Source organism: Antechinus flavipes, chromosome 5, assembly GCF_016432865.1.
Source record: "Antechinus flavipes isolate AdamAnt ecotype Samford, QLD, Australia chromosome 5, AdamAnt_v2, whole genome shotgun sequence".
Lineage (NCBI taxonomy): Eukaryota > Metazoa > Chordata > Mammalia > Dasyuromorphia > Dasyuridae > Antechinus > Antechinus flavipes.
The window spans coordinates 225,571,997-225,598,224 of NC_067402.1; the positions used below are offsets into that span (position 1 = coordinate 225,571,997).

A 26,228-nucleotide genomic window follows, 5' to 3' on the forward strand; every position below is an offset into this window, starting at 1 on the left:
TTTAAAAAGGTAATTTTCCAAGGAGGAAAAAAAACAAATCAGTGAATAGAAGTCCTATGTTCTGCTCCAAGGCCTGTAAAATGTTTCAGCTTATAGAAAAATGACAAAAACATGATGCTTGACTTTCCTCCTTAGCCCAGCTATCTGATGCTAGTATTATTTCCCAGTCTTAGGCAAAAGGTTCTCTCTTTTACATGGAAGGGTCAGGAAGATCAAGAAGTCACACACACAGTATTAGCTAATCATATTAAGCAGGTCCTCTGAATGTGCAATTAGTATGTCTTCTCACTCTGCACACTCAACAGCAGAGTACTATGATTTGAGAAATATCTGACTAAAGGGCTAGGGGAAAATGTGGAAGCCTAACAAGACTGGTTCTTTCCAGGCCATAAGAGTCAACTTCTGATACCAATAACCCTACATACATATGATTCATCGCAAATGAGAAGCCCTGTGAATAAAACATTTTAATAATGTACAGCAGAAATCGGACAGGCTTGTTCTTATATTAAAACAAAAGATTTCCTATATTACAATTTATTTACATTTGCATACTGAAGAGGTAAAGTGTCTAAGTGGCTATTTTACAGTCCTTTCTAATAAAATGTACAAAATAACAAACAAGTACCGAGGAGCCGTTCCAGGGCTTGATGGCGACATAAGAACGGGCTTAAACTTGGTCTGTGAATCGAGGATCCAAAGATGCAGGGCAATCCTAAGGATCAATGTTAGTCTTGGTTGATCCAAGGACACAGCTTCAGTTCCTCCCTAATTCTCAGATGGTGTTTTAGTGGGGTTGCCCCAAACAGCTGCCACATTCTTCCCCTGAGGTGGCTGAACTCTGGGGGGTAGTGAGCAAAAATGAACTGACCAGGGGAGCTGGTTAAGTGCTTAGGATCCACTTGGATGTCACTGGTTGGAAAAAGGGCATCAGATAGACCTTGAAGGCTAGCTAGCTATAAACGGAGACTCAGAAGTCTTAAATTCCTATCATTATCCTTGGCTTCCAGTTCCCAAAGTTCTGCTATGGGGAGGGTCAAGTGGAGGCCAGAAGCAGGGTAAACTGATGCCCCCAACAATAGAATTAAGTGCTAAAAAATTTGTCTTTGGCCAAATGGCCTCAAGTGTTTAGAGAATGGAGAAAATTTCCATAAAGTAAGATAAGGGATAAGACAAAAGAAAATAAATATGGGGAGGAAAAAGAAGGGTTTAGGGTATTCAACCCTAATGGGGAGAGGGTCTACTTCCCCCTCACATACCAGTTTTGGCATTGGCCTGCTGGAAAGGAGAGGACAGGATTCTACTGGTCAGCAAAGGCAAAGAAATTTCCCCTCGGAGGAAGGAAATGAAAGGAAGGGAGGGAGGGAAGACCTTTGCATGAATGTAGCCTACTGAAATTGGTAACTCAAAGTAATCCTGCTGGCATTTAATCTGGAATGCTGGGTCCCACGGCCAACCTGAGGCCCGAATCAGATCATTAAGCTAATCTTCTTGGCCACACATCTCACCTTTGGTATCTTGGCCACTGCCTTCTATTTGCTCTGTGTTCTCCCACGGCATACAGGGTGCTATAGAAAGTGGACACTGGGCACTTGATACACACTGCTGCCTGGCTCTTGGCCAATTTGAGGGATGAGAAGTTAAAGGATTCCAGCAATGGCAAGGATGTTTTCAAATATGAGCAGCAACTTCTGGCTCCAAAAGCTGTCAAAGTCAAGTGTCTTTCTGTCCCAAAGCTGCCACTCCACAAAATCAGTCTGTTCAGTCTGCATGTAGGTCTGCCTCCTGGCTCAGGAGAGAGGGTGTAACCAGTTATATGACCAGTAAAAGGGCTCTGGCCACAGTTCAGAAAACTCCACTCTGGCTTGGGATGGGGAGGGAGGGCTGGACAGAAGGGAAAGAGGATTGGACCCCAAAGTAGGGAGGAAGTTCTCAATGTTGAGTACAGGCTCAGGTACACATAACAAATAGTTCCAGTGTGATTAAGCTGTGTGCATTCGATTGGATGGTTTCTCTTTTTCGGTGATTTCTTTAAAAACAAATAGGTTGAGAGGTAATCACACACAGAGAGGTTTTTCTTTTACAAACAATTAACAATATTAAAAAAAGTTAAAATCTAGACCCTCCCAAACAACAAAAATCAAACCACTCCAGTTAAAAGTTATGGCTTCAGAGTTATTATATACGGAAGAGACGCAGGCCAAATCACCACCCTTCTAGAATTTCATTAAACGCTACACTCAGTTTAAATAAAAGGGTCCTGTTAAACTATTTCCTGTCTTTACTAGGGGCCCCTGAAATGGATGCAAATCTCTCATCTGTCCTCCACCTTGATCAAATAATCCAGTAAAACAAAACCCATGCAGTACCCTCCCTTCCCTCCCTCCCACCCCAAAACTAACCCAGCCGCCACCAAAAATATACACTGCTGTTTCTGGGATCTAGGATACAAGAGGAGGATGGGATACTCTAATCTGATTCTAAAATTCTGGGTCCTTCCATTTCACAGCTCATACTCATAAAATTCCTAGTCCGGCTGAGATTTCCGTCGCCACTGGCCATAGTTCTACTTCCCTCATCCCTATTCCCCAGGCCTTCCCATCCTGCCCCATATTTTGACTTCAAATTTTCTCCCCACTCACAGGCAACTGTGTGGCACCAAGCAAAAATGGCCAACCTGTGCCAGCTTTGGTTCCAAAGTCTGAAATGGAGGAGGGAGTGTAAGGCCGGGCAGCCAGTTGTAAAGGAAAAAGGAAGAGGCCCTAGACAGAGAGGGTCACATGGTGAAGGGGCCTAGTCCAGGGAAGGGAAAGACAGAGGCCTCCCTGGAAAGCCGGGAGAAACGAGATTTTGCTCACTACTGAATAGAGAGGCACCAGCACACTGAGACTGAAAGACAACTGACTGCAACCAGACTTGCACATGCACAGTAAGCTCAAGCAGTTAAGTGCGTACCGACAGACACACAGAGACACACATACACAGACACACGTACACAGACACACACGTGTAAGGGCATGGCTTGGATGCCTTCGCACATGCACACACAGCTGGAACGAACACAACAGGCAGCCTCTTCCATCTCTGTGGATGGTTCCTCCGATGTTCGTGCCAAGGAGGGAGGGGAACATTTGGCTCAAAGCTGCCCCTGGAGGGGGCACCCCTTCGGCTCCTTTGGGCCCTTTCTGGGGGCCATGCGCAGGCGTCCCCAAGAGAGCTCTCCGGCAGCTTGGTGATGGCAGCACAGCTTTGCGTTTCCCGGCACTTTCTCAAGCTGTCCCTATACTAGTTCCCAGACAGTGTGCCAGAGGTACTGGGCTTAGCTTTCCACGGAAAGCAAGCTCTAAGCTTGGCGTTGAGTCCTCTGCACCATAGCTCACCAGTCTCCATGCCATTAGGAGGGGAACATAAAAAGGTAGGTGTCTCAAACCCCACATGGGTGAGAGCGTCTCTCCCAGGCTCTTTCCCTCTCATGGCCCAGGCTAGCCTGGGACACAGGGCTGGGCAGAAACGAGAGGTAGGCCTCCATTACCCTCTAGCATGGCAGGTTTCTGTGTGGTTCTGGATGCCCAGAGCTGCATGTGGATGGGGTCGGGAAGGGACTAGATCTTCACATCTTCTTGCACACTGAGCTGTGAAAGAGTCTTCTTAATGCGGAGGGCGGTCAGACGTGCTGCCCCATTGGCGTACCAGCACTCTCGCATCATCTTTCCCATCACCCGTAGTGCCTGAGAGAGGAAGACCACAAAACAAGACCACAACTGTCATAGCCTAAGGGACCACCGCTCTTATCACCACCCACTCCCCCACTCAGGACCTACGCAGAAGTAGATCTGAAGTTCCAGGCTCCACCTAAGAGGCAGAGGGAGGAGGCTACCTGGAAGCACTCCAGCAGCTCAGGGGAAGTCACCTGGGATTTGAAACATTCACAGTATGTATTCTACCTTGCAGCTAATTATCCTAATTAAGGTAACTGTTTAAGATTAGACAGAGTCTAATGTAAAAGGGTTACTCAGAACTGAACTGAACCTGTGGCCAGTTGCTTTGGTGGGGAAGAGCAGCAGATGGTGAAGGTGGTAAGGAGTATTATCCTGACTTTCCCTAACTGAGGAGGGAAAGACTTGCTTTCCCAGGAATGCAATGGGAAAATATGGTCTAAAATGTAAGTCAAGCTGAAGTGGCTTCTTAACTTCAGAAATATCCACAAGAGCAAAGATTAGTAACCTTTTTTGGGGGAGCCTATGAACTAGACAGTTAATTTATTTTTAAAAAATTTGACAACTTTATTTCAATGTAATTGGTTTCTTTGGCAATTTTATGTATTTTTATGCATTAATAAGAATCTTATAAGAAATTTATGATAATACAAGTCATTCCCCAACTGATAAATAGCCAAAGGGTATGAGTAGACATTTCTCAGATGAAGAAATTAAAGACATCTATAGTCTTACTGAAAAAAAAAATGCTCTAATTTTTTCAATCAATCTACTACTGATTGGAGAAATGCATATTAAAACAAATCAGAGGTTAATATATCAAACTGGCTAAAATGACAGGAAAAGATGATAATAAATGTTAGAGAAGATATGGGAAAACTGGGACCCTAGTGCATTGTTGGTGGAGTTGTGAAATGATCCAACCATTCCGGAGAGCAATTTGGAACTATGCCCAATGGACTATAACATTGTGCAAACTCTTTGATCCAGCAGTGTCACTACAGTATTCCAAAGAGATCATAAAAAGAGGGGAAAGGACTCACATCTGCAAAAATGTTTGTAGCAGTTCTTTTTGTGGTAGCAAAGAATTGGAAAATGAATGGCTGCCTATTAACTGAGGAATGGCTGAATAAGTTATATAGTATAGAAAAGTAATGGAATATTACTATTCTATAAGTAATGCTTGAACAAGCAGATTTTACAAAAAACTGGAAAGATTTACATGAACTACTGCTGAATAAGTAGAACTAGCAAAACACTGTATACAATAACAGCTAGACTGTATTAAATCAAATATGACTGACTTGGCTCTTCTCAGAAATTCAGTGATTCAAGGCAATTCCCATAAACTTTGGATGGAAAATGCCATCTGCATCCAGAGAGAGAACTATAGAGACTAAATACAGATTGAACCATCCAATTTTCACCTTTTTTTCCCTTTTTTTTTCCTCGTGGTTTTTCCTTTTTGTTCTGATTTTTTTGTCCTAACGTAACTCGTGGAAATATGTGAAAAATGAAATTTAAAATAATTTAATTTAAAACATTATTCCAAAAAGGCCTCCATTAGGCTTTATCAGACTGCCTAAAGGACCCAAGACACACAAAAAAGTCAAGAACTTCTGTCCCTGAGGTTTGTTTTTAAAAGGGCTGCTGTTTGTCTTTATTGACTCATTGGATTTCTTTAAATGGCAATAAGAATAGTAACAAAGAGAAAAGATGCCCCTCACATGGCACTTTTAAGATTTACATATTTTATCTTCATTTCGATCTTCCAGCAAATCTGGGAGGGGGTCATCATAGGTATTATCATATTTATGGTACAGTTTTTGAGATTAAGTTACACGAACCCTATTTCCCCATTTATGATGAAGCTTCCAGGCCTCTTATCTGATTCAGGATCTCAGTTATACTGCTGATCACATACTCCAGGGAGTTAGGGTCTCATCACTCACTGTGAAAATCACTTTTAAAAAAGTCTCCAATTAAAAAATCTTTCCCCCCCATCATCTTCATTTCCAAATACAGCACATCACTATCTAGATAGCTATTCTTTTTTAACAAAAAAAAAGTAACAGGAAAAAAAAGCAGTTCAGCAAACCAAATGATCCAGTGACTGCATCTCACAGTTATATTCCCCACTGTCCATCTTTAGCCTCTACCTCTGCAAAGGAGGGCAGGAGATCTGCCTTCTCATCTATTTTCTAGGGCCAAGGTTGGTCATTTTAATGACATAGTTTTCAGTTTTGTTTTGTTGATTCTACTTACATTGTTATGGCCACTGAATATATTGTTTTCCTGGTTCTGCTCCCTTTTGTACTTTACATAAGCTGTCTGATACTTCTTTGAATTCCTTACAATCACCATTTCATATAGCACAGTAATATGCCATTACATTCCTCTATCACACTTTATTCAACCATGTTCCAAAAGAGGATATCTAATTTTATTGATAGTTCTTTATTACCACAAAGAATTTTATGAACCTGTCCTAATTTGCTCAATGAGAATGTATACTCCTTGGCAGTATGGATTGTCATGCTTTCTAATGGTATGCCCAAAATTTGGCACATAGTGTTTAATAAAAGCTTTTCACTTTTTCCATAAGGAATTTTACTTTCTGTCTTTGAGCTATTTGAGATATATCTAACAGTGAGATCTCTGGGTCAAAGAACAAGGGCCACCTTCTCCTTTTGCTCTACACTATCTTTTTTTGTAATCTCATCAGTTCTCCTGGATCCAATGATCACTTCTAGAAAGTTGATTCCAAGGCTATCTATTCAGATACCTGTTTACTCTGTTGAGCCACAGACACACAACCACTATCTCCTGGATATCTCCATTTGAATGACCCCTGGCTATCTTCAATTCAACATGTCCAAAACAAAGAAATCATCTTTACCCACAAAACTCTCCTCTTTCCTACAATTTCCCCATCACTGCTGAAGATACCACCATCCTCCCAATCAGCCTCAACTCCTCACTCTATATAATGCCTTGCAAAAGTCTTGTTCTCCTCTCAGATTGCTTCCCATGTATCCTGTATAATCTTCTCTGTACTTAGCTAGTCCTGTGTTGTCTTCCCCCTTGGAATGTGAATTCACTGGGCCAGGGATTACTGTTTTAAATTTATTTGTATTCCTAGCACTTAGCACATTATTGATACATAAGAGACTTTTAATAAATGCTTGTTAAATGATTGCCCGTGCTGTCAATTCCTCTTTAGAGTTCCACCTCTCCAAAAGGTGGCAGACAGGCTAAGAGGAAGCAGCAAAGTTCCCTACCTCATAGCTTTGCCACCAGTTAGGGATGTTGGGCCGCAGCTTTTGGTCACATACTACCTTCCGCATTTCTTCAATGGAAGGATCAGAGGGCACCAGATCATAATATGGAAGCTGATATTCCTCATGGATTCCTGGGAAGGAGAGATTTACCCGAATTGTCAGCAAGAAAACAGAAGGACATTTCCTCAAAAATCATATGATTCAAGACATTTTTTAAAATAGAAAATAACAACAAAGTAACCCAGCAAGCTGATGTACTAAGCTAGGGAGGGAATAAAATTCCATGGGAAGTACTTGAATTATGTGAAGCTCGTACTGTAAGTATCTAAGGGCTTCACTGAGAAATTAGAGACAGGATGACAATAAAAAAATACCTAGTTCTGATTCTTAGGAACATGGGTTTGATTTCTGGGTCTAATAATAATATGACCCTGTTAGTCACCACCTCTGTGAGCCTCAATTTCCTCATGTGTAAAATGGGAATTATACTGGTAATACCTACTTCAGAGGATTATTGCTAAAACAGTGTTTTGTAAACCTTAAAGCACCACTATACAACTACAAGGTGGTATTATTATCTAAGCACATACACGATTTTTGGAATATTTTAAGCCGTTCTTACAGATGAATCTACTATATGAAAAACATATAAGTAGCTTTTCCAAACTGTATAAATATAACATATCTTCATAAAATCTGCACCAGTACACTTGTCCAATCCATTGTTCTTCTGGGAATATCATTTGAGACTTATGGTTACAGGTCCTTGTTACTTCCAGAATATAAAAGCTTAGAGATGTAGAACATAAGTGGGGAGAGACTTCTGCTGAGGGTCCATAAGAAGCGAGGGTAAAGGGAAAGGAACTGGACATCCTAGACAGGGAAAACTTCTCATGTTCTTTTATCATTCATTAGTTCTTTTTCACTCTCCCAGAATGCCTTGTGTCAGAGTCAAATGGCACTGAGACATATAATATCCATAGCTTGGAGATCAATAAATGAGGATATGTAATACTGAGTCCAGGGAAGAGCTCTAAAATAATACTATGCCCCAATCGACTCAGAATAATCCCTAAATTCCACAACTATGGCCTAATTAAATACAATGTTTTATATAATATAATGATCTAATAAGAGAATTATAATAGGAAGTTAACAAAATCTGCTAGAAAACTCTGGATGCAAGAATCTCATTCCTTTGCTGAAAGTTGGGAGTATGATTCTCAACTCCAAATCATACATCCTGAAAAGAAACGTATTAAAGGGAGCAATGAAATCTCAACAACTAAAAGTTCTAGAATTCTGAAGAAACTAAACAGGGTGTAATACCTCCTGAATTGCATCTTCGGGCAATCTCCCAATATACCAATCCTAAGGCATAAATATCAGCACATTTGAAAGAATCAAAGTGTTTCATGTTGATGGTTTCATCCAGCACTTCAGGAGCCATATATCTGAAATGGTAATATGAAAAGAATATGATGATTTCTGGAAGAACATAAATAACATGCTTCTCTACTCAGTAATAAGAGTCAATTTGATGATTTTTCTTTTCACATGAAGATACTTTTCAAAGATTCTTTGGATAATGGAGGGAAGGACATGATTATTATCTCCATTTTCATAGGATTATAAAAGTTTTGAACAATAATGAATTTCTGAATTTTTTAAAACATCAATATATCTTGGACTTAAATTTGGTCTTTTCATTGTGAACTTTTTAAACTTTTATTAAGCTGCCATTCTCAAAGCAGAGATTATTAGAGATTTTCTTAGACCCCAGACTCTGAAAACACTGATCTGGGCACTACTAGATCAGACACAGCTGTAATGATTCAGGGTAGGTCGGTAAAAGGAAGAACTGGTATGAAATAAAAGTCATATTATACTACCTGCTGTATCCTGAGCTCTGAGTTTTTTAATCTATGCCTTTGGTCACATTGTTCCTTCTGTTTCAACTTGCCCTCTAATATTCAGATATATAGAACAGTGCAATTGGATAAGTGACATTTTTTGGGAAAAAAAATTGATGCATTTCATTTTTATACAAGATACTCAACTCCCTCATTCTCTACAAAATTCACTTGTCAACAGGAGAGATACAAAGAGCATCTTCACCTTAGGTAATATAGTACTACTGATGTAGATAATATAGTATTACGGATATAGAGTTTTGTGACTTCTAAATATCATTCACGTCTAATTCACTGAATTTACACTTTTTTGTATATAGCAAGCCTTTTTCCTACCTGGATATCTTGTTTCCTCAACTAGATTTTAGGTTCTCTATTTTAGACTGTCTAACAGCAGGATCCACATGTTTCTCTCTATTTAATTTTCCTCCCCTTTGATGAAGCTCTTCACAGAGGAGACCAATTCGTGCATACTGTTTTATTAAATCTAAAGCCATGAATATGGCTATCAAATTGTCCATACCCTTTGAACCAGCAGTGTCTTTACTGGATCTCTATTCCAAAAAGATCACAAAAAGGAAAAAGGACCCATGAAACTGGAAACTGAGTGAATGCCCATCACCTGGGGAATGGCTGAATAAATTACGGTTTATGTAATGGGCTATCAAAGGGCTATCAAACTGTCCATACCCTTTGAACCAGCAGTGTCTCTACTGGATCTCTATTACAAAAAAGATCATAAAAAGGAAAAAGGACCCACATGTGCAAAAACATTTGTACCAGCCATTTTCGAAGTGGCAAGAAATTGGAAACCGAGTGGATGCCCATCACCTGGGGAATGGCTGAATAAATTATGGTTTATGTAATGGAATATCACTGTTCCACAAGAAATGATAAACAGGCTAATTTCAGAAAAGCCTGGAAAGATTTTTATGAACTAATGTGGAGTGAAGTGAGCAGAACCAAAAGGACATCATACACAGTAACAACAAGATTATGATGAGATGATCAACTCTGATGGATGTAGCTCTTTTTAACAGTGAGATGATACAGGCCAATTCAATTCAGAGTTGTGATGGAAAGTTAGGTGCATCCAGAGAGAGGACTATGGGGACTGAATGTGGATCACAACATAGTATTTTCATCTTTGTTGTTATTGTTATTTGCTTGATTTTTTCTCACCTTTTTCTTTTTTGTCCTGATTTTTCTTGTGCAGCATGATAAATATGGTTTAGAAGAATTGCATATGTTTAACCTGCATTAGATTACTTGTTGTCTAGGGGAGGAGGGAGGTCAGGAGAAAAATATAGAACACAAGATATTGCAAGCAAGGATGAGTGTTGAAAACGATCTTTGCATGTATTTTTGAAAAATAAAAAGCTACTGTTACACTTTTCTCCATACCTCTTGGTCCCCACCCTTTGATTTGGGGCGATGTCAATAGTATCAGTGCTCGAATCATGACGGACAGCAAGACCCAGGTCAGCAATTGCACACATTCCATTTTTCTTCACCAAGATGTTCTTTGATTTCAAGTCTCTATGTGCAATTCCAGGCTTCCCTGACAAAGAAAACAGGATCTCTTAAAAGAACAAATCCAGCACTGTTGGTTAAGTTCTAACTAATCAGGCCAAGAGGGAGTTCTCTGGTATATGTATGTCAAGAACAGGACTAAGATCAAATAAATGACTCATGCTTCTTTTTGAGTTTCCTTCCAATTCTTAAATTCTATAAATTTGTCCATTATCAAGGCTGGCAATAGCTATCTCCCTGATTATCAACTGAGCCACAAGAGAAAAAAACAACAAGTCTATAAAAAACTTGGGTTTTCTGATAAGTTTATATTATAAGGCCCAGTGTATCTAATCTAGCAACATATTCCTGACTTAGTTTTCCCCCTTGACACATTTAAGTAATTACTTCATGGCTATCTCTGCTGATAACATGTTCATCAGTTTCATCTACATTAATAAATTATCAATTCCTATCCTTTAATAGGCTTCCTAGAGGATTACACATGAAACCATTTAATAAATATTTGCCAATGGATCACAAAATCTTACTACCTAATGAAAGGTAACTAAATAGTAAGCTATTTGATCATCTGAGGCCAAATCTAAACAAAAATTTTTAAAAAGATCAAACTCTAGCCTATTTCATACTAAGCAGAAAGAGCATATAGTCCAATTTAACAAGAAAGATTAATTCTTTTAGTGGCTATTAGTAGTGTACAACTTTAGATTGGGGATAAAAATCGGGAAGATAAAAGTCCTTTCAAGAATTATCTAACTTCTTTCCTCCTTCATTGTGGCCACTTACCCTGGGTACCTACAATCTCCATGTGTAGGTGTGCCAACCCACTAGCAGCAGACAAAGCCAGCTTAATCATCCCCTCGATAGTCACTGTGTACCGGTTAAGGTAATCAAACAAGGAACCATGTTCATGATAATCAGAAACAAGCCACAGCTGAGTCCACGTACCATTATCTGTAGGTAGAACCAAGGAAGGCTTTTTAGAAAGTCACAGCTACTGGCAGAGAATGGGACAGAAAAGGAAATATATGAGGAATAGGAGAATAAGAGAAATCAGTTTGCAAAATTTACATTGATTCATTCCACATTTTTCAGTTACCTACACTTTATAAAAACTGGATTGAAAAAAAATGAAGTGGGAAGTCAGTCAATCAACTAGACATTTATTAATTACCTACTAAATGCCAAACACTACACTCTTAAAGAGTACCTAAGAAGGGCAAAAAACAGTTCCTACTCTCCAGAATCTTACAGTCTAATGGAGGAGACAACACGCAAACAAATTTGTACAAACAGGATGTATAAAGCTTAAATTGAGGGTAATCTCAGAGAGAAGGAATTTAGAAAATTATCACAGTAGTATGGGTGACAGCCTGGAGTGGGAATGGAGAAAAGGAGACAGTATATGAAAGATATTGTGAAGGAAAAGATGATGAGATTTTGCAATGGATTGGATATGCAAGGTAAAGTACAATGAGAGGCAGAGGATGACACTGAGGTTGTGAAACTGGGTAACTAGGAAGATGATGGTACTGTCAACAAGTAATGGGAAAATTACAAAGAGAAAAGGATTTCATGGCAAAAGATAATGAGCTCTGTTTGGGATATGTTGAGTTTAAATTGCTCAAGGGATATCCAATTGAAGATGTTGATGTGTTAAAGCAGCTCAGGAGAGGGAACCAGGTGTTTGGATAGACAGGCTTTGGAATCATTGGCATAGAATTGATAAACAAACCCAGAGGAACTGGTAAGATTACAACTCGAGATAATACACAGCAAATAGGGAAAGTCAAGTACAAAGCCTTGCAGACGAGCCACTCTTAGTGGAAGTGACATCACTGAAGAACCGTCCAAGGAGACAGTGATTAGGAGAAGAAAGGCCAGACAGGTTAGAAAACAATGAGAGGATAAGAAGTAGAAAAACCAAGTATGGACAGCTTTTCCAAGGAATTTAGCTTAGAGGAGGAAGAGAGAGATAGAATAGTAGATAGTGGGAGTAGGGATGTTACATCAAGTGAGGGTTGTGTCATTTGTTTGTTTTTTTAAAAAGAATATGGAGATGCCAGCATATCTGTAGGTAGCCAGTAGATAGGGAGAGATTGAAGATGAATGTGAGAATCAGAGTGTGAGAAATGGGATCAGTTATTTTGGTAAGGAGAAGTCACTTCTTTACTCAAGACCTGATAAAGGAGGGTATCACATGGGAGATGTTCAAATGATATGATGGAAGAAATAAGGAGAAAGGGGAAAGGGGGAGCTCCTCTCCAAGAATAGTCTAAATTTTTTTTTGAAGTATGAGCCAAAATCCCTAGCTAAAAGGGTTGTTGTGACAGGGGTGAGATGGAAGGCTTGAGCAGTGTGTGAATATCTGGCACATTGACTGAAGAGTGGATAGCAAAGCAATTAGGGAATAATAAGAGTGTATTCCTTGTGACAGTGAGGGGCAAGATGAGATCAGAGAAAATACATTTGTAGTAGATTCACATCCTGGATTCATAGCAGAGAATAGGTTTTGGAAGAATCTTTTCTTGATTAGTGACTGTCTATTTAAGAATATTATTTCAAAAAAGCCCATCTCAGTTCCACTGACCTTAGTAATTCTTGGTTGTCATCTCACCAGCTGCCTTGGTTTATTCTATTCTTTTCAGTTCTGGACTGTGATCAAATCTATCTTGCCATTTCTCTTGAAAGGGATTTGCCTTTGTTGGTGAAGTTGTGGACTGATCCAACCATTCTGGAGTGCAATTTAGAACTATGCCCAAAGGGCTATCAAACTGTGTATATACCCTTTGATCTAGCCGTGTCTCTAGAGATCATAAGAAAGGGAAAAGGACTCACATGTGCAAAAATGTTTGTGGCAGCCCTTCCTTGTAGTGACAAGGAACTGGAAACTGAATGGATGCCCATCAATTGGGGAATAGCTGAAGAAGTAATGGTCTATGAAAGTGATGGAATATTATTATTCTATAAGAAATGATGAACAGGATGATTTAAGAAAAGCCTGGAAAGTCATGAACTGATACTGAGTGAAGTGAGCAGAACCAAGAGAAGAACATTGTACACAGTAACAACAAGATTATGCGATGATCAACTGTGATGGACTTGCTCTTTTCAACTTCTCACTTTTCAGTGATTTAGCAATTCCAAGAGACTTGGGATGGAAAATGCCATCTAAGCATAGTATTTTTGTTTTTTGTTTTTTTCTTTTTCATGGTTTTTTCTCTTCTGGTATGATTTTTCTTGCCCAACATGACAAATATGAAAATATGTTTAAAAGAACTGCACATTATTTAACCTCTATCAGGTTACTTATCTTGGGGAGGAGGAAGGTAAGGGAAAAAAGGAAGGAGAATAATTTGGAATACACAGCCTTATAAAAACAAATGTTGAAAACTATCTTCACATGTATTTGGAAAAAATTACTATTGAAAAAATTTTAAATATGCCAATCTACTCCTTTAAGACTCCACATACCATCTCTGTAACTTTCTAGATCAAAATTCTGCTCACTAGAAATCACATTCCACATATTGTTTTCTCTATTAGAATATAAGCTCTCTAAGGGTTTTTGTATTTATATCCTCAATGTTTAGCACATAGTAAGATAATAATATTAAGAATTTTAAATCTTTATTCATTCATTCACAATTTACAAATTCAGCTTCATTGAAAAACCAATGAAAAGGAAACTGAGAATCTGCATATTTTTAGATTTCATTCCTTCATCATTCCTTCATTTTTTAGGTCTCTTGACTACCTAAATTCTTGGATTTCAGAGTAGGACTTATTTTCATAAATGAAATTTCAAAACAAGAAACTACCAAATGGAAGGAAATACAATAAGGAAATGGTTAACCTTCAAATTTGCCTTTGATTCTTGCATACAATTGTCACAAACTAGTCTGGAAGAAGATAAATTGTGTAACACACCAATGCTGGCTAATTATACAACTACTCAGAGAAACAAACTTAAAGAAAGAAATGATCATCAGTGGAATAGTATCAACTTGATGAAACTTATTAAGTTATATACCACAAGCTCTTTCAATTCCTCTCTAGCTTTTTAAAGCCAAGTCCCTGGAAAGGCTATACCTATTCATTGTTGTGAGAAAGAGAAAGACACCAGTTAATCTTTAATCACCAAATAAATGTGAATAATTTAATATCCTCAATATCATTACTGTCATCTTATTTTCATCTTTCTCACCAAAGTTCAGAGAGAAACAGATTGAAGAACTACTGCACAAATAGATAAAATGACTTTTTCTATCTGAATAAGAGGATTATTAAATAAGTTCATCTTCTGTAGAAAGTAACCTTGGAAAAATTCCAGTAGATGATAGGATGACAGGGTTAACATTGACCTTACCTGTTCCCACATAGTTTTAATTTTTTCCTAATTAAGTCTCTATTATATTTTTAACACCTTTTATTCCATGTAGTTTGGAAGTTATGAATATTTGATTGGTCAACACCTAGAACACTGTTTTTTTTTAAACTTTTAAAGATTAATTTTATGTCCATAAAGTTGTAGAATGCTTCTCTGCATTTATACTTATTGTTTCTTTCTGCAAGGTTATCTTTAATACTGAAATAGAAATGGGGAGGGGTTGCTAATTGGTACATAAGGACACCTAACACTAGCTTAGTTTTAAAATGTTATGTTATCTGTTTAACATGTATTGGTCTATCTGCCACCTGAGGGAGGAGGTGGGGAAAAGGAGGGGAAAAGTTGGAACAAAAGGTTCACAATAACGCATTGCCTATGCATATATCTTGTAAATAAAAAGCTATAAAATTAAAAAAATGTTATGTTATCTAGGTTTCATTGCATTTTTATTTTGTTATATATTTTGTTATATATTTCTCAATTACATTTTAATCTAGTTTGGGCTGTACTGGAGAATGTTGTGGCATGTATTTGTCTCTCCTATTAGAATGTCAGCTTGTTCCAAGTAGGAACTGTTTTATGTTTTGTACATGTAACTCTGATATCTACAACAATGCATGGTACCTAATAGTTATTGAACAAATACTTCGTTAACTAATATATATTTGTAGCAAGGAAACAGTTCATCTGTCAGTCCATAAAAGATAAATTTCTAGTGGCAATGACTTGGTTTTGAACAATCACCATAAATCTTGCTATTTCCAGAAACAAATATGCATAACTCAGGTATTTGCCTAATACTTATTTATTAACACAGGTTGGCTGGAGTTCATAAAAAGGTCTTTCAAAAGTCTTTTGATTCCATTCTTGGATCTTAATTGCCTCACAGGCTGCATCCAGAGGCAAGCCTCTTTCAATTACATTAGACAAATCTAGTAGCATGTTACTGTTATCTACACTGCTCAATTAAGCAATGTTTACTTGTTCCAAAAGAATTGTTAATCATGTACTCCAAAATGTGTTTAACAATATTCTTTTATATTAGGTTGATGGATTCTGCATTTTGTTAATATTATAAAGAGATTTTGTTTTAGTGAGGAGTACTTTCAAATCTGTCACAATTCTTTTTAAAGTTCCAAAGCTGCCTGCCATCTAGGGGAGGGGATGGAGGGAAGGAGGGGAAAAATTAAAAAAAAGGGTTTTGCAAGAGTCAATGCTAAAAAAATTGCCCATGCATATATCTTGTAAATAAAAAGCTATAATAAATAAATAAAGTTCCAAAGCTGTACCTTAAAGCTAATATTGGACAGATACTAACTGCTTTAAACATATTCTTCCCATTCAGCTTCCACCACAAATACAAATAAGGATCTTAACATCACAGTCACAGTCTTTGCTCTGATAAATTTATATTCTTATCTTGCCCAGAGAAGACTAAAGTATTTATTAACCACTAACTTCTATTTGTTCAATGCAACTTTTGGATAAAGCTCAAAGCATTCAGTTGCTATTTTTCTTGATATGCTTAAAATGTTTATACTTAAGTCCAAATGATATTTTGATATCAATGAAGAAAGATTCCATGAGTTAAAGGTGCTGTTTAACAGGCATGTGGCCTATATGAGGGATCCCTGAGGCCCTCATCTTTTGGTAACAGATATTTATTACCTTCTACCAAGAAAATTCAGGCACAAGGATCAGACTTGTGTCTGAGAATAAAGTGGCAAAATGCTAGGCTAGTAATTCATGTGCCAATGTGAGGCATCTATGCCAAGAATTATGAATCTTCTCTGGCTCCAGCAGTTTCAGGTTTTGCAGAAAAGTTGGCATTTCATTTATTTCCCTTAACATAACTGTTCTGCACTAATGTTAGTGCATTAACAATGAACATAGTTTTCTTGTTGGTTTCAACCTGAATTTTGGTTGGTCTGGATCTTCTTGTGACCAGAAGAAATTAGGGTTGTTTTCCCTGTTATCATTCAGAAGCTGCTTTATTTTGCTTTACTTCTCAAGCTCCTCTGATTGTGTTTTTGGTTAATATTGCATTGCTTGCTTTATTCTTTGTACTATTCTGACTTCTTTTGATTGCCTTATCCTTTGGACTTTTATAAATTTTTGCAGAAACCTAGAATTTTTATATTCTTTTGTTTTTCTGATTTCTTTCTATCTCTCTCTCTTTTTTGCTTTTAATTGGACAACATGCTGTTCAAATTTCCTACTAAGTGCACCAGTCAGGTATAAATATGATCTTCCATTGTCTTTCTGAGACTCTTCAATAGTTCACTCAGGTTGCTTTTACCACTGGTGTCTGATGTTTGTCTTTAGCAGGACTGCTCCAGACCTCTGTGTTTCTTCGTACTGTCCTTATTATGACAATGACTATCATATCAACTGTTGTGTGTAAATCCTGAAATGTTTTAGATTTTGTCAAACACTACTGGAGAATGCATTAGTTTGTGATAATGATAATAGATACCAGCTTTCAAAAGTTACATTGGTTTTTGTTTTTGTATAATTAGTTTATTAACAGTACTCATGCTGTCAAACTAAAAAAGCTTTTTGGAATTGTAGTGTAAGTATGTTCATGTCCTTTTCAAAATTATTGAGGGAGCAGTGCTATTTCTATCACATGATGATGTCTGGATTTTTACATAAAATGACAACAAAATCTTCCTTTTCCCCTTCAAATTTTAGTAACATCTTAATTTTATCTCTTATTTTTTCTAATATAAATTCAGGAATTAAAGGTTTTTTTTTTTAATTACTGTACGACAATTGTTGACAATGTTGTTTTGTGACTTGGAGCTAAGGATCATTGACAAAAGTAGTATGAAGAGCTTTTCTATAATTGGAAGGACCTGTTTCTTGTTTTGCTAATAATACAATATTTTCACAAAATAAAAATACTCATGGCTTTAGTCTGTTTAACATACACTCCTGGTCTTCCTGCTTTAGTGGGGCAAGAAGAGGCAAAAATTAATTCTGTGTATTTGTAAGGAGGGAACTTGATACTATAAATAATATTTTAATGGAAAATCGAGTACATACATACATACACACATGTGTATAAATGTGCAAACTAAAAATTACAAAGGACAAATAATCTTATATCATTGGAAGAGTTAGCTGTTTCAGGCTTTTCGGGAAAGTGATAAAGACTAAATAGGAGGACAAGTGATTTTCTCTTCCTCAAACCTAATGCAGTTCTCATCAGCTAAATCCTTATTCACAATCACCAGTTTCAATGAAGGAATGGCTTCCCAAAAATTCCAACTCTTGATTTCTTGTTGCCAACAGAGAGCCTACCCAATACCAGCTTTCATTTCTTTGCTCAATAACTTGTCCACAGTTAAAGTCTCTGTATGCTACTATTAAGTTCAAATGAAAACTTTTCTGCCTTTCTGTTTAAAGATCCAAAATTTGTAACAATGGATGGTGATGTGATTTTTTGTTTGTTTGTTTGTTTAAAAGAACACATACTCAAATTAAGTAGTTCTTTTTCATTTCCTTCTCTCTTATGGGGGATCCTTCCATAAAAATGTAAGGAATATAGCTGCCTGCTGTTTTAGAAGAGGAGAAACATGAAACACCTTCCAAAGACTTTTCAGACACATAACTCCTAAAATTACCTCAAAAGTTCTCTAGGGCTGAGAAAAATAGTTGCAGAGTTCCCTTTTATAAAAAGGCATACATTTGCTTTTGGATATGCCTTTACAGAGGCATGAAAAGTACAAGTGATTTGCCTTGTGTTTGAGAAATATCCAAGAACTTCTACAATGGAGGGTGTACATGACAATAGACAACTAGGCAGTTTCCAGGATTTTCTCTTTTCCCTGCTCTCTTAGAATACACACACACACACACACACCTTCCTTAATAAAGCAAAAAACTACAAATTAAAGTATGAATTTTTTTCAGTGTTTCTTTCATCCAGCAATATTGTCAGAAAGTAGAATCATTTCCCCTCCACCCTACACCAAATCCAGTCCTTTACCTTTGTTGTCAGCGGCAATAAATCCAAGAATATTTTCATGACGCAACATGACTGTCTGGTATATTTCTGCTTCTCGAAACCAAGACCGTTCTTCCCGGGAGGAGAAAATTTTCACAGCCACATCTCCACCCCGCCACCGGCCACGCCACACTTCCCCAAATCGGCCCTTGCCTATGATCTCTTGTAGAACAATTGTACGAGCCACCGTGCGCTGGACAAAGAGTGGTAACCCTGTGGACCAAAGAAAAGAAGTTGGGGGAAAAAAAAGAATAGAAGGTGATACTAAACTCTAGGCTTCAAAAAGCCCATTATTTCACTTTTTAAAATGTCTATCTTAGTGTAACAAGTAGAAAGGGATTTAGCACATTCAGTTCTTAAACATCACTTACGATAATGTAAAGCCTCTTCACAAATTTCCAGCTAAATTCCGAGCTAACTACTAAAGGACTGAGCTGAGGAGATTGAAACTCAAGAGAAGAATGGGAAAAGATTATTAAGTGTCCATTGTTTTATACTATCCATCCCTCTTTTCTGTTCCTAGGAAAAGTTGAATGTAACCAAACTAGTATACGAGTCAAAAGATGTGCATTTAATACTGCACATTTATCAGCTGATGCAAGCAGTTATCTGCTAGTCTACCCACTCACCTCTGTCCATGCATCCTAATGGAAGAACTAGAGCATGAGATGATCAGGGCTCTAAAGAGGGATGAAGAGAGAGCTAAGTAGTTTGGAGGATAAAAACATTCAGAGCCATCCACTGGTAGCTTTCCTGCTCCACTAGAGGGCAGTGGTGTTCAGGAGCCAGCCACTGGTAGCATTCCTCCTCCACTAGAGGGCAGTGGTGTGAGGCACATAAAAGTGGAACAGAGGATACTTCTCTAAGACCAAGCCATGTATTTTCTCTTGCTTTCTCACGTTCTAAAAATATAAAGGTGAGACACTTTAGCGTGCTATGCTATAGCTAAAAATATCTCCCACTTTTGGGGGGAAAGTTTTGTCCTACCTAAGTATCATTTTCCCTACAATGCCAACTGTCTTGTTGAGAGGATAGAGATTAAACTTTACTTCAAGAAAAGAAAAAAAAATACTTAATTTGTCACAAAGAAACATCTATCTTCTCTGGATCTGGAGTTTGAAGACAAACTCAAATCCTATCCATCTTGGGCAAGTCACTCCTACAGCTTCCTTGCTTATGAAATGAGGAAGTTGGGCTAGATGATCTGCAAGGCCCATTTTAGCTCTAATATTTTTTATCTGATGCAGTAACAACAATGCTTTTTAAGGACATTTTCCTCAAGATTACACTATCATTAAGATCCTTCAGTTCCCTCTAGTTTTGTCCAGACCCGAGAGTTTAGCTGATCATGTCGATTACGTAAATCCCTAAGATTAATCTTAAGATTTTAATATTGTGGGCCAAATTCCTGTTTCATTCCTTTATGAAGCAAACCTCAGGCAGGTAAATGGCAAGCCACACAGGATATGGAGCTAGTGCTTTACTAGGAACCCAGGTTGCCTATTTTATACCTCTGTCACAAAATCCTAGAGCAACTGGTACAAGTAAATAATTCACCAAAGGCCAACTCTAAGCTTCAGCACTCGGTGTCCTTACACTCACCTTGTAGATACTGCCAAGATCAATGATTAGCCACCACCACCTTATGGGAATTTTGCACATGCTCGCAGTATCTACTGAATAGTGTTCTATCAACTAACTTTTTACAACTATTACTCAGGCAGAACTAGCAGAACATCAATGGCTCCACAAATGCTAAATTTTACAAGTGATAGCATTTTCATGATGAAGAGTTCTTCATATTTAATTTGGGGGATCTTAAAAAACAAAATAATTCTGTGACCTTGCCACCTTGCCTTATTACATATGGGGCACCAAGTGACTCACAGTCCTGGGAGAAGCAAACACAGGATGATCAGCCTACCCCATCTACACATTACTCGTTGGGAGACAACAATGCAGGCTAACCACAGACACAATGCCCTGGAGAACTCTGTACCTGAGCCAGACCCTGAAGTAGACAGATCGTAGACAAGATCCTGAAGAGTCTTGTCTTTGGACAGACACATTTCACACGAGGGATCTTCCATGTCCAGCCGCTGGCGGTTGTGATAAACCCGCTGATGATGGTGAATAACAAAGACGACGACAATGATGATGAGAAATAGGAGGAACACTGGGCCAGCAATGACAGCGACTAGTTCCACAGGACCCCACATGGATGGGGTGTCTTTCAGGTGACCTGATATATTTAATAAGTGGAATTTTTTTAAAAAGTGAAAATAAAGGAAAATAGTAAGACAGGGAAATTGATTACCTTCCCACCTTGCCACCACCTCTTCTGGTTTCTTTCAGTCCCTGTTGAGCCAGCTCCTCAATAAAAAATTCTTGTATACTAGACAAAAGATTATCAAACTTATTCAAAAAATAATTCCTTTAAATATCTAACTAAAGTTGGGAGTGCCCACTTAAATGGCAGATTTGCATCCTTCTGCAATATTTGGGAGTACCAACTCCTCTCTGCCAAATAATTTCCAAATTCTGACATTTTTCTCTCATACTAGTCTCTAGTTCTCTTTCTCCCTCCCAATTATTGTTAGGACTATCGTTAAGAGATATTTTTTCTAATTACACCCCAATAAATGAGATTCCCAAAGCCTTTGCCCCTTGTGCAAAAAAGTTTAAAATTCCAGAGAAAGGGGAGATATATTGTCCCTCTCTCTTGATAACATACTTTCTTTCTTACACCTCTTTATTCCATCTCTCTTCATTTTACTTCTATTTTTAACAACAGTTCTCAAACCATTCCTCCAGTTGAACACCTCTATTGCCTTGACCATGGCAACATTTCATAAACTCAAGGCCCATTTCTATACCTCTCACTGACTAATTCTGGTTATTTTTCACCAGGTACTTGTTATTGTATTATAGCATTTCTTTTTCTTCTGAATGGCAGCAATAGCTCACCAATCCCTGCTTCCACTGAGACTACATTCAAGGTCTGGTGCCCTCCTCATCAAATCCTGAATCCTCAAAACTGTGAGATCCCTTTCCTCATAATCCTAGGGGACACTGGAATGGTAGATGAAATTATGTAGCCAGCCACCCTCTTCTCCCAAAGATACAACAACCAATGGTTCTATAAGAATATTTACTCACCACTGGGCACCCTCAAGTCAATCTTGTTACAGAAGTCAGTACGACAGCAGTGTGTGTTTCGAACATGATCTGAGCTGAGGCAATAGAAGGGCTTTCCTACTGGGACCAGCTCAGCCTGGGGGATACAGGTTCGAGAATGGTGCTCCATCCCATCCATGTTGGAAATAGAAACCATGCAGACCCCATCTGTTTCGCATGTGTAGTTGGTATGCACACAGTTTGTACATGAACATATCAGAGCTGTTGGAAAATTAGAACTAGATGTTGGTAAAAGGGATCCTGAATTTTTAAAGTCTCTATTCATGTAACTAACCACAAAGCATACAGATGAGTTATAAGTTGGGAATATGAAGCTATTAGCCTAATCTGATAACACCTTTTTGACTTACTCAATTTATAAATAAAACTCTTTGTACTGTCTGCTTTCCTCCAAGCACCATATCTTATGTCTGAGACAGGAAGAAAATTAGCTTCTGATCTAGTTTCTGATAAAAAGTTTTATACTTGGAACTCCCATTTCAAATTATATCTTTCCTTTCTATACTTGAGTATGACTTAGATGCCACCATCAAAGAGGTTTTTTTCCTTATGCTTATTTGTAGCTCCTGGATTGGGGGGGAAGAGAATTTTGTCCTGTGTTATATGAAAGAAAGAACTAAAATAGGAACATATCCATAGCAAAATAGCTTTGTGAAATTTTTTCACATTCCCTTGTTCACACATAAATCCAGACTCTTTGGTATTTTTTCCTTTTGCCTCATACTGAAAAACTTACCTTAAGGGCCTAAAATCAAGTATGTAGTATGCAGTAGTTAAGAGAACTAATAAGGTAACCTTAAGCATGAAGTATGTTCTATAGTATAGTTCTATCAATTAATTTGGTGCCTTGGAAGTCAGTTCAAGAGCACTGAAATCCGAAATCACAGGCAATCAGACCTTCCCACAAGGCTGTCTCCTGAACACTGAACCCTAATCCTGACTTTGATACAAAAAGATGACTTTGGACTTGGCTACCTAGGTCTTTAGGCTAAGGCTACTAATGCTGACTGAAGCACTTATCCATTAACACACGGAAATGGGCCACAGATTGGCAATAAAATGGAGGCAAAATTCAGCCACTGTTAACTTGGATTGAATTCAAACCAAGGTCTATCACTTGGTCTCATGAGATACTGTCCTCTCCCTACTCTTTGACACTCCCAATCTTGTTCCTGTTCAGATACAGACAATCTATCTTTGTCTTTTCCAATATTCTAGGTCCCTCTCTTAGCCCAATTACATTGGTTGGTGAAAAGTATAATACATAGCTTTCTGTGTTTTTTCCCAATCTTTCATCAGATACCTATTTCCCAGGAGAAATTCTAAAACATGCAGCTACCTGCTTACAAGATCTGTGTTGTGCTGATTTGCATGACTGTCTGTGTTTAATACAAAATTTAAGGTAGTCACTTTTTAAAGCAGGGATCCTCAAACTTTTTAAATAGGGGGCCAGTTCACTGTCCCTCAGACTGTTGGAGGGCTGGACTATAATAAAACAAAAACTTTGTTCTGTGGGCCTTTAAATAAAGAAACTTCATAGCCCTGGGTGAGAGGGATAAATGTCCTCAGCTGCAGCATCTGGCCCGCGGGCCATAGTTTGAGGACCCCTGCAAAGGATCCAATGTTTTAAAAGTCAATGTCCCTCAAACTTTCTTAATTCTTCCTACTAACTTACTTTCCTTTTTCCTACATTTCTCTCTTTTCATATACTCCAATTTTTATCATAAATGGAAACTTAAGAGATTTCTGTCACACACAAGAAAAGAAGCTTTTGGAGAGAAACTGAAGAATACAAGGAAAGATTCTGAAGGTACCAACTATTCTGAATTAGCATTATCAACTGCTCAAGGTACTCTGTGTTCTGAAGAGAAAGTTTAAAAAAAAAAAACTCCCTGAAAAACTAAGGATATTGTCATTTAATTCAGGGTGTCAAATGGAAAACACTCTCTTACAATGTTTTCTAGACAGGAAAGTTTAATTCTTGATATTTGGGGTCTAGCAGAGGTCACAACATTTGTTTTATTTTATGTTTATTAATATTATTAATTATTAATTATTATTAATATTTTATTATTATGTTTTATTTTGGGGAATAAGAATTTTTAAGATGCAACTATTCTGAGCACAGATAGACATGTAAGACCAAAAGCAAAGCAGCCTTTTAAAAGGCTGTCCACCATTTATTGTTGTTAGCCAGACAAGAGTCATTTTCATTCCTATTCTCCTTTGGTTAAGTATGTGGCCTCTTTCTAGTGAATCATTCTGGAGATAAAACACCCACATGTGGCTTGTTATTTCTGGGAAGTTCCTAAAACAATCCTGGTGTAAGACAGGAAAGAACATAAGTGGTGAAATGTATTCCAGATTGGACAAAACACTGGACTGCAAGTTAGGAAGTCTGAGTTTTAATTCTTCCCCTGCTGAGTTTGCAATCTAATGCTTTCAGTAAGTACCTTTGGACTCTAGAGGCCTCAGTTTGTCCATATATAAATATTTACCTTAATTGGGATGATAAAGCTTTAATGTCACAGGGTGCTTTTAGTAACTCAAAGGTTTTCTTTTCAAAAAATTTTGCATGTAAATTGAGAATCTGAAAAGAAAAAAGTCATGCTCCCTTAATAATAGCTGAGCATCGCAGCAACTTCTCAGTGAGGAGATGGAAACTAATGGACTGCTTAAACTTAGGAGTTCTGAGCTATAGTGGGCTAAGCTGATAGGATGTTTGCACTAAGTCTGGCACCAATATGGTGAGCATTTAGAGAGAATAAGGCCAGTAGGCTGCTTAAGAGAGGGGCCGGTTATTATAGATATTGCACTTTCACCTTATAAAAGATAGGGAAATGAGTCTCAGAAAAAAAGCCACCTTTTCTAATTAAACAACCCTCCTTCCTCTCCCCAAAAACCATGCAGGTTAGGTCACTAACACTTCATCAAAAAATAGTGCTTTAAATTTACACATATTTTCCTGAATTTCAATCAAAAGAGTAACTTGGCTATGCTTTTTAAAATATTTCTGTTCACTGATAAATATAATAAAGGATAATAATTATTTTAATAAGTTTAAACACTGGCCCTGGAATCTGGAGAACTTGAGTTCAAATCTGACCTCAGACACCTTAATTTCTAACTGCATGGCCCTGGGCAAGTCACTTAGCTCCAAATGCCCTGCCAGAAAAAAAAAGAAAAAAAATTTAAGTTTACTATGCATCTGGCGAACTAAGTTTTTTTTTTTTCTTTTCTTTTTTAAATTAATTAATTAATTTACAGAGCATATACATGGGTAATTTTCCCAACAATGATCCTTGCAAAACCTTTTGTTCCAAATTTTTCCCTCCTTTCCTCTACCCCCGCCCCTAACTGGCAGGTAGTCCAATCCATGTGAACTGTTTCAATCCTAAATCAGTTAAGTCCTGAATAATTCAAATAATGAATCCTACAAAATAGATCCTACTATGTGCTAGGTGCTTTACAAAAATGATCTTATTTGATCCTCACAACAATCATATAAGGTATTATCCTTGTTTTACCCATTAAGAAACTAAGGCACTGAGGCTAAATGAAAGTAAGTGTCTAAGGCCAGATTTGAATTCAAATCTTCCTGATTCCAACCAAAGCACTCTACCATTGTACCATTAACCTTGCAATTCATACTTTTCAAAGTTGTATTTATGTAAAATATGTCAATTGGTTTCAGCCCAAGGAAAATATGCACTGTAAATTAGATTAATGGGACCAATTCAATGGCTTCATTATTCTCACAGATCTGGACCTAGATGTTATGTTTCTCCAGGAAACTAAGAGTCGAATCACAAATGCTAAATACTTACAATCTATTCCTTAGCCACATAACTCTAGTTGCATGCATCTAGCACGCATACATCCTACCCATTTCTTATGAGATTTATGTTTAAAAAAAAAAGTTTGAAAATCTGAACCAAATAAACCATTCTGGCTAGAAACATGTTAGAAAATGGTCAATGTTCATCCTCCCTTTACAAAGATCTCTTATTAACAAGTTTACTGGTCAAACTTGGGTGTGCCGTAAGAATCCCCAGCAGAATTTAAATAGAGTTCCAACACATGGACAGATCAAGATTGGTGAAAAGAAAAGAAAAGAAAAGAAAAAAACAAACTTAGTTCCTTAAGTGAGCCAATGTTAAAAAAAGCTTACAAAGTCCCACTATA

The 26,228-nt window shown here is 37.6% G+C and overlaps 1 protein-coding gene across 1 annotated transcript in view; it reads right to left on the reverse strand.

Annotated features, from left to right (window-relative positions):
* Positions 1-449: 449 nt before the first annotated feature.
* ACVR1B (activin A receptor type 1B) overlaps positions 450-26,228 on the reverse strand; it is a 42,984-nt gene continuing 17,205 nt past the window's right edge. The window contains exons 2-9 of the mRNA XM_051963584.1: positions 22,005-22,244; positions 20,845-21,087; positions 18,828-19,058; positions 11,230-11,397; positions 10,315-10,471; positions 8,327-8,451; positions 6,998-7,128; positions 450-3,728 (exon numbers count right to left, since the gene is read on the reverse strand). Coding sequence (XP_051819544.1) covers positions 3,603-3,728; positions 6,998-7,128; positions 8,327-8,451; positions 10,315-10,471; positions 11,230-11,397; positions 18,828-19,058; positions 20,845-21,087; positions 22,005-22,244 — 1,421 coding nt within the window. The 3' untranslated portion in view covers positions 450-3,602. The remainder of the gene's footprint in view (positions 3,729-6,997; positions 7,129-8,326; positions 8,452-10,314; positions 10,472-11,229; positions 11,398-18,827; positions 19,059-20,844; positions 21,088-22,004; positions 22,245-26,228) is intronic.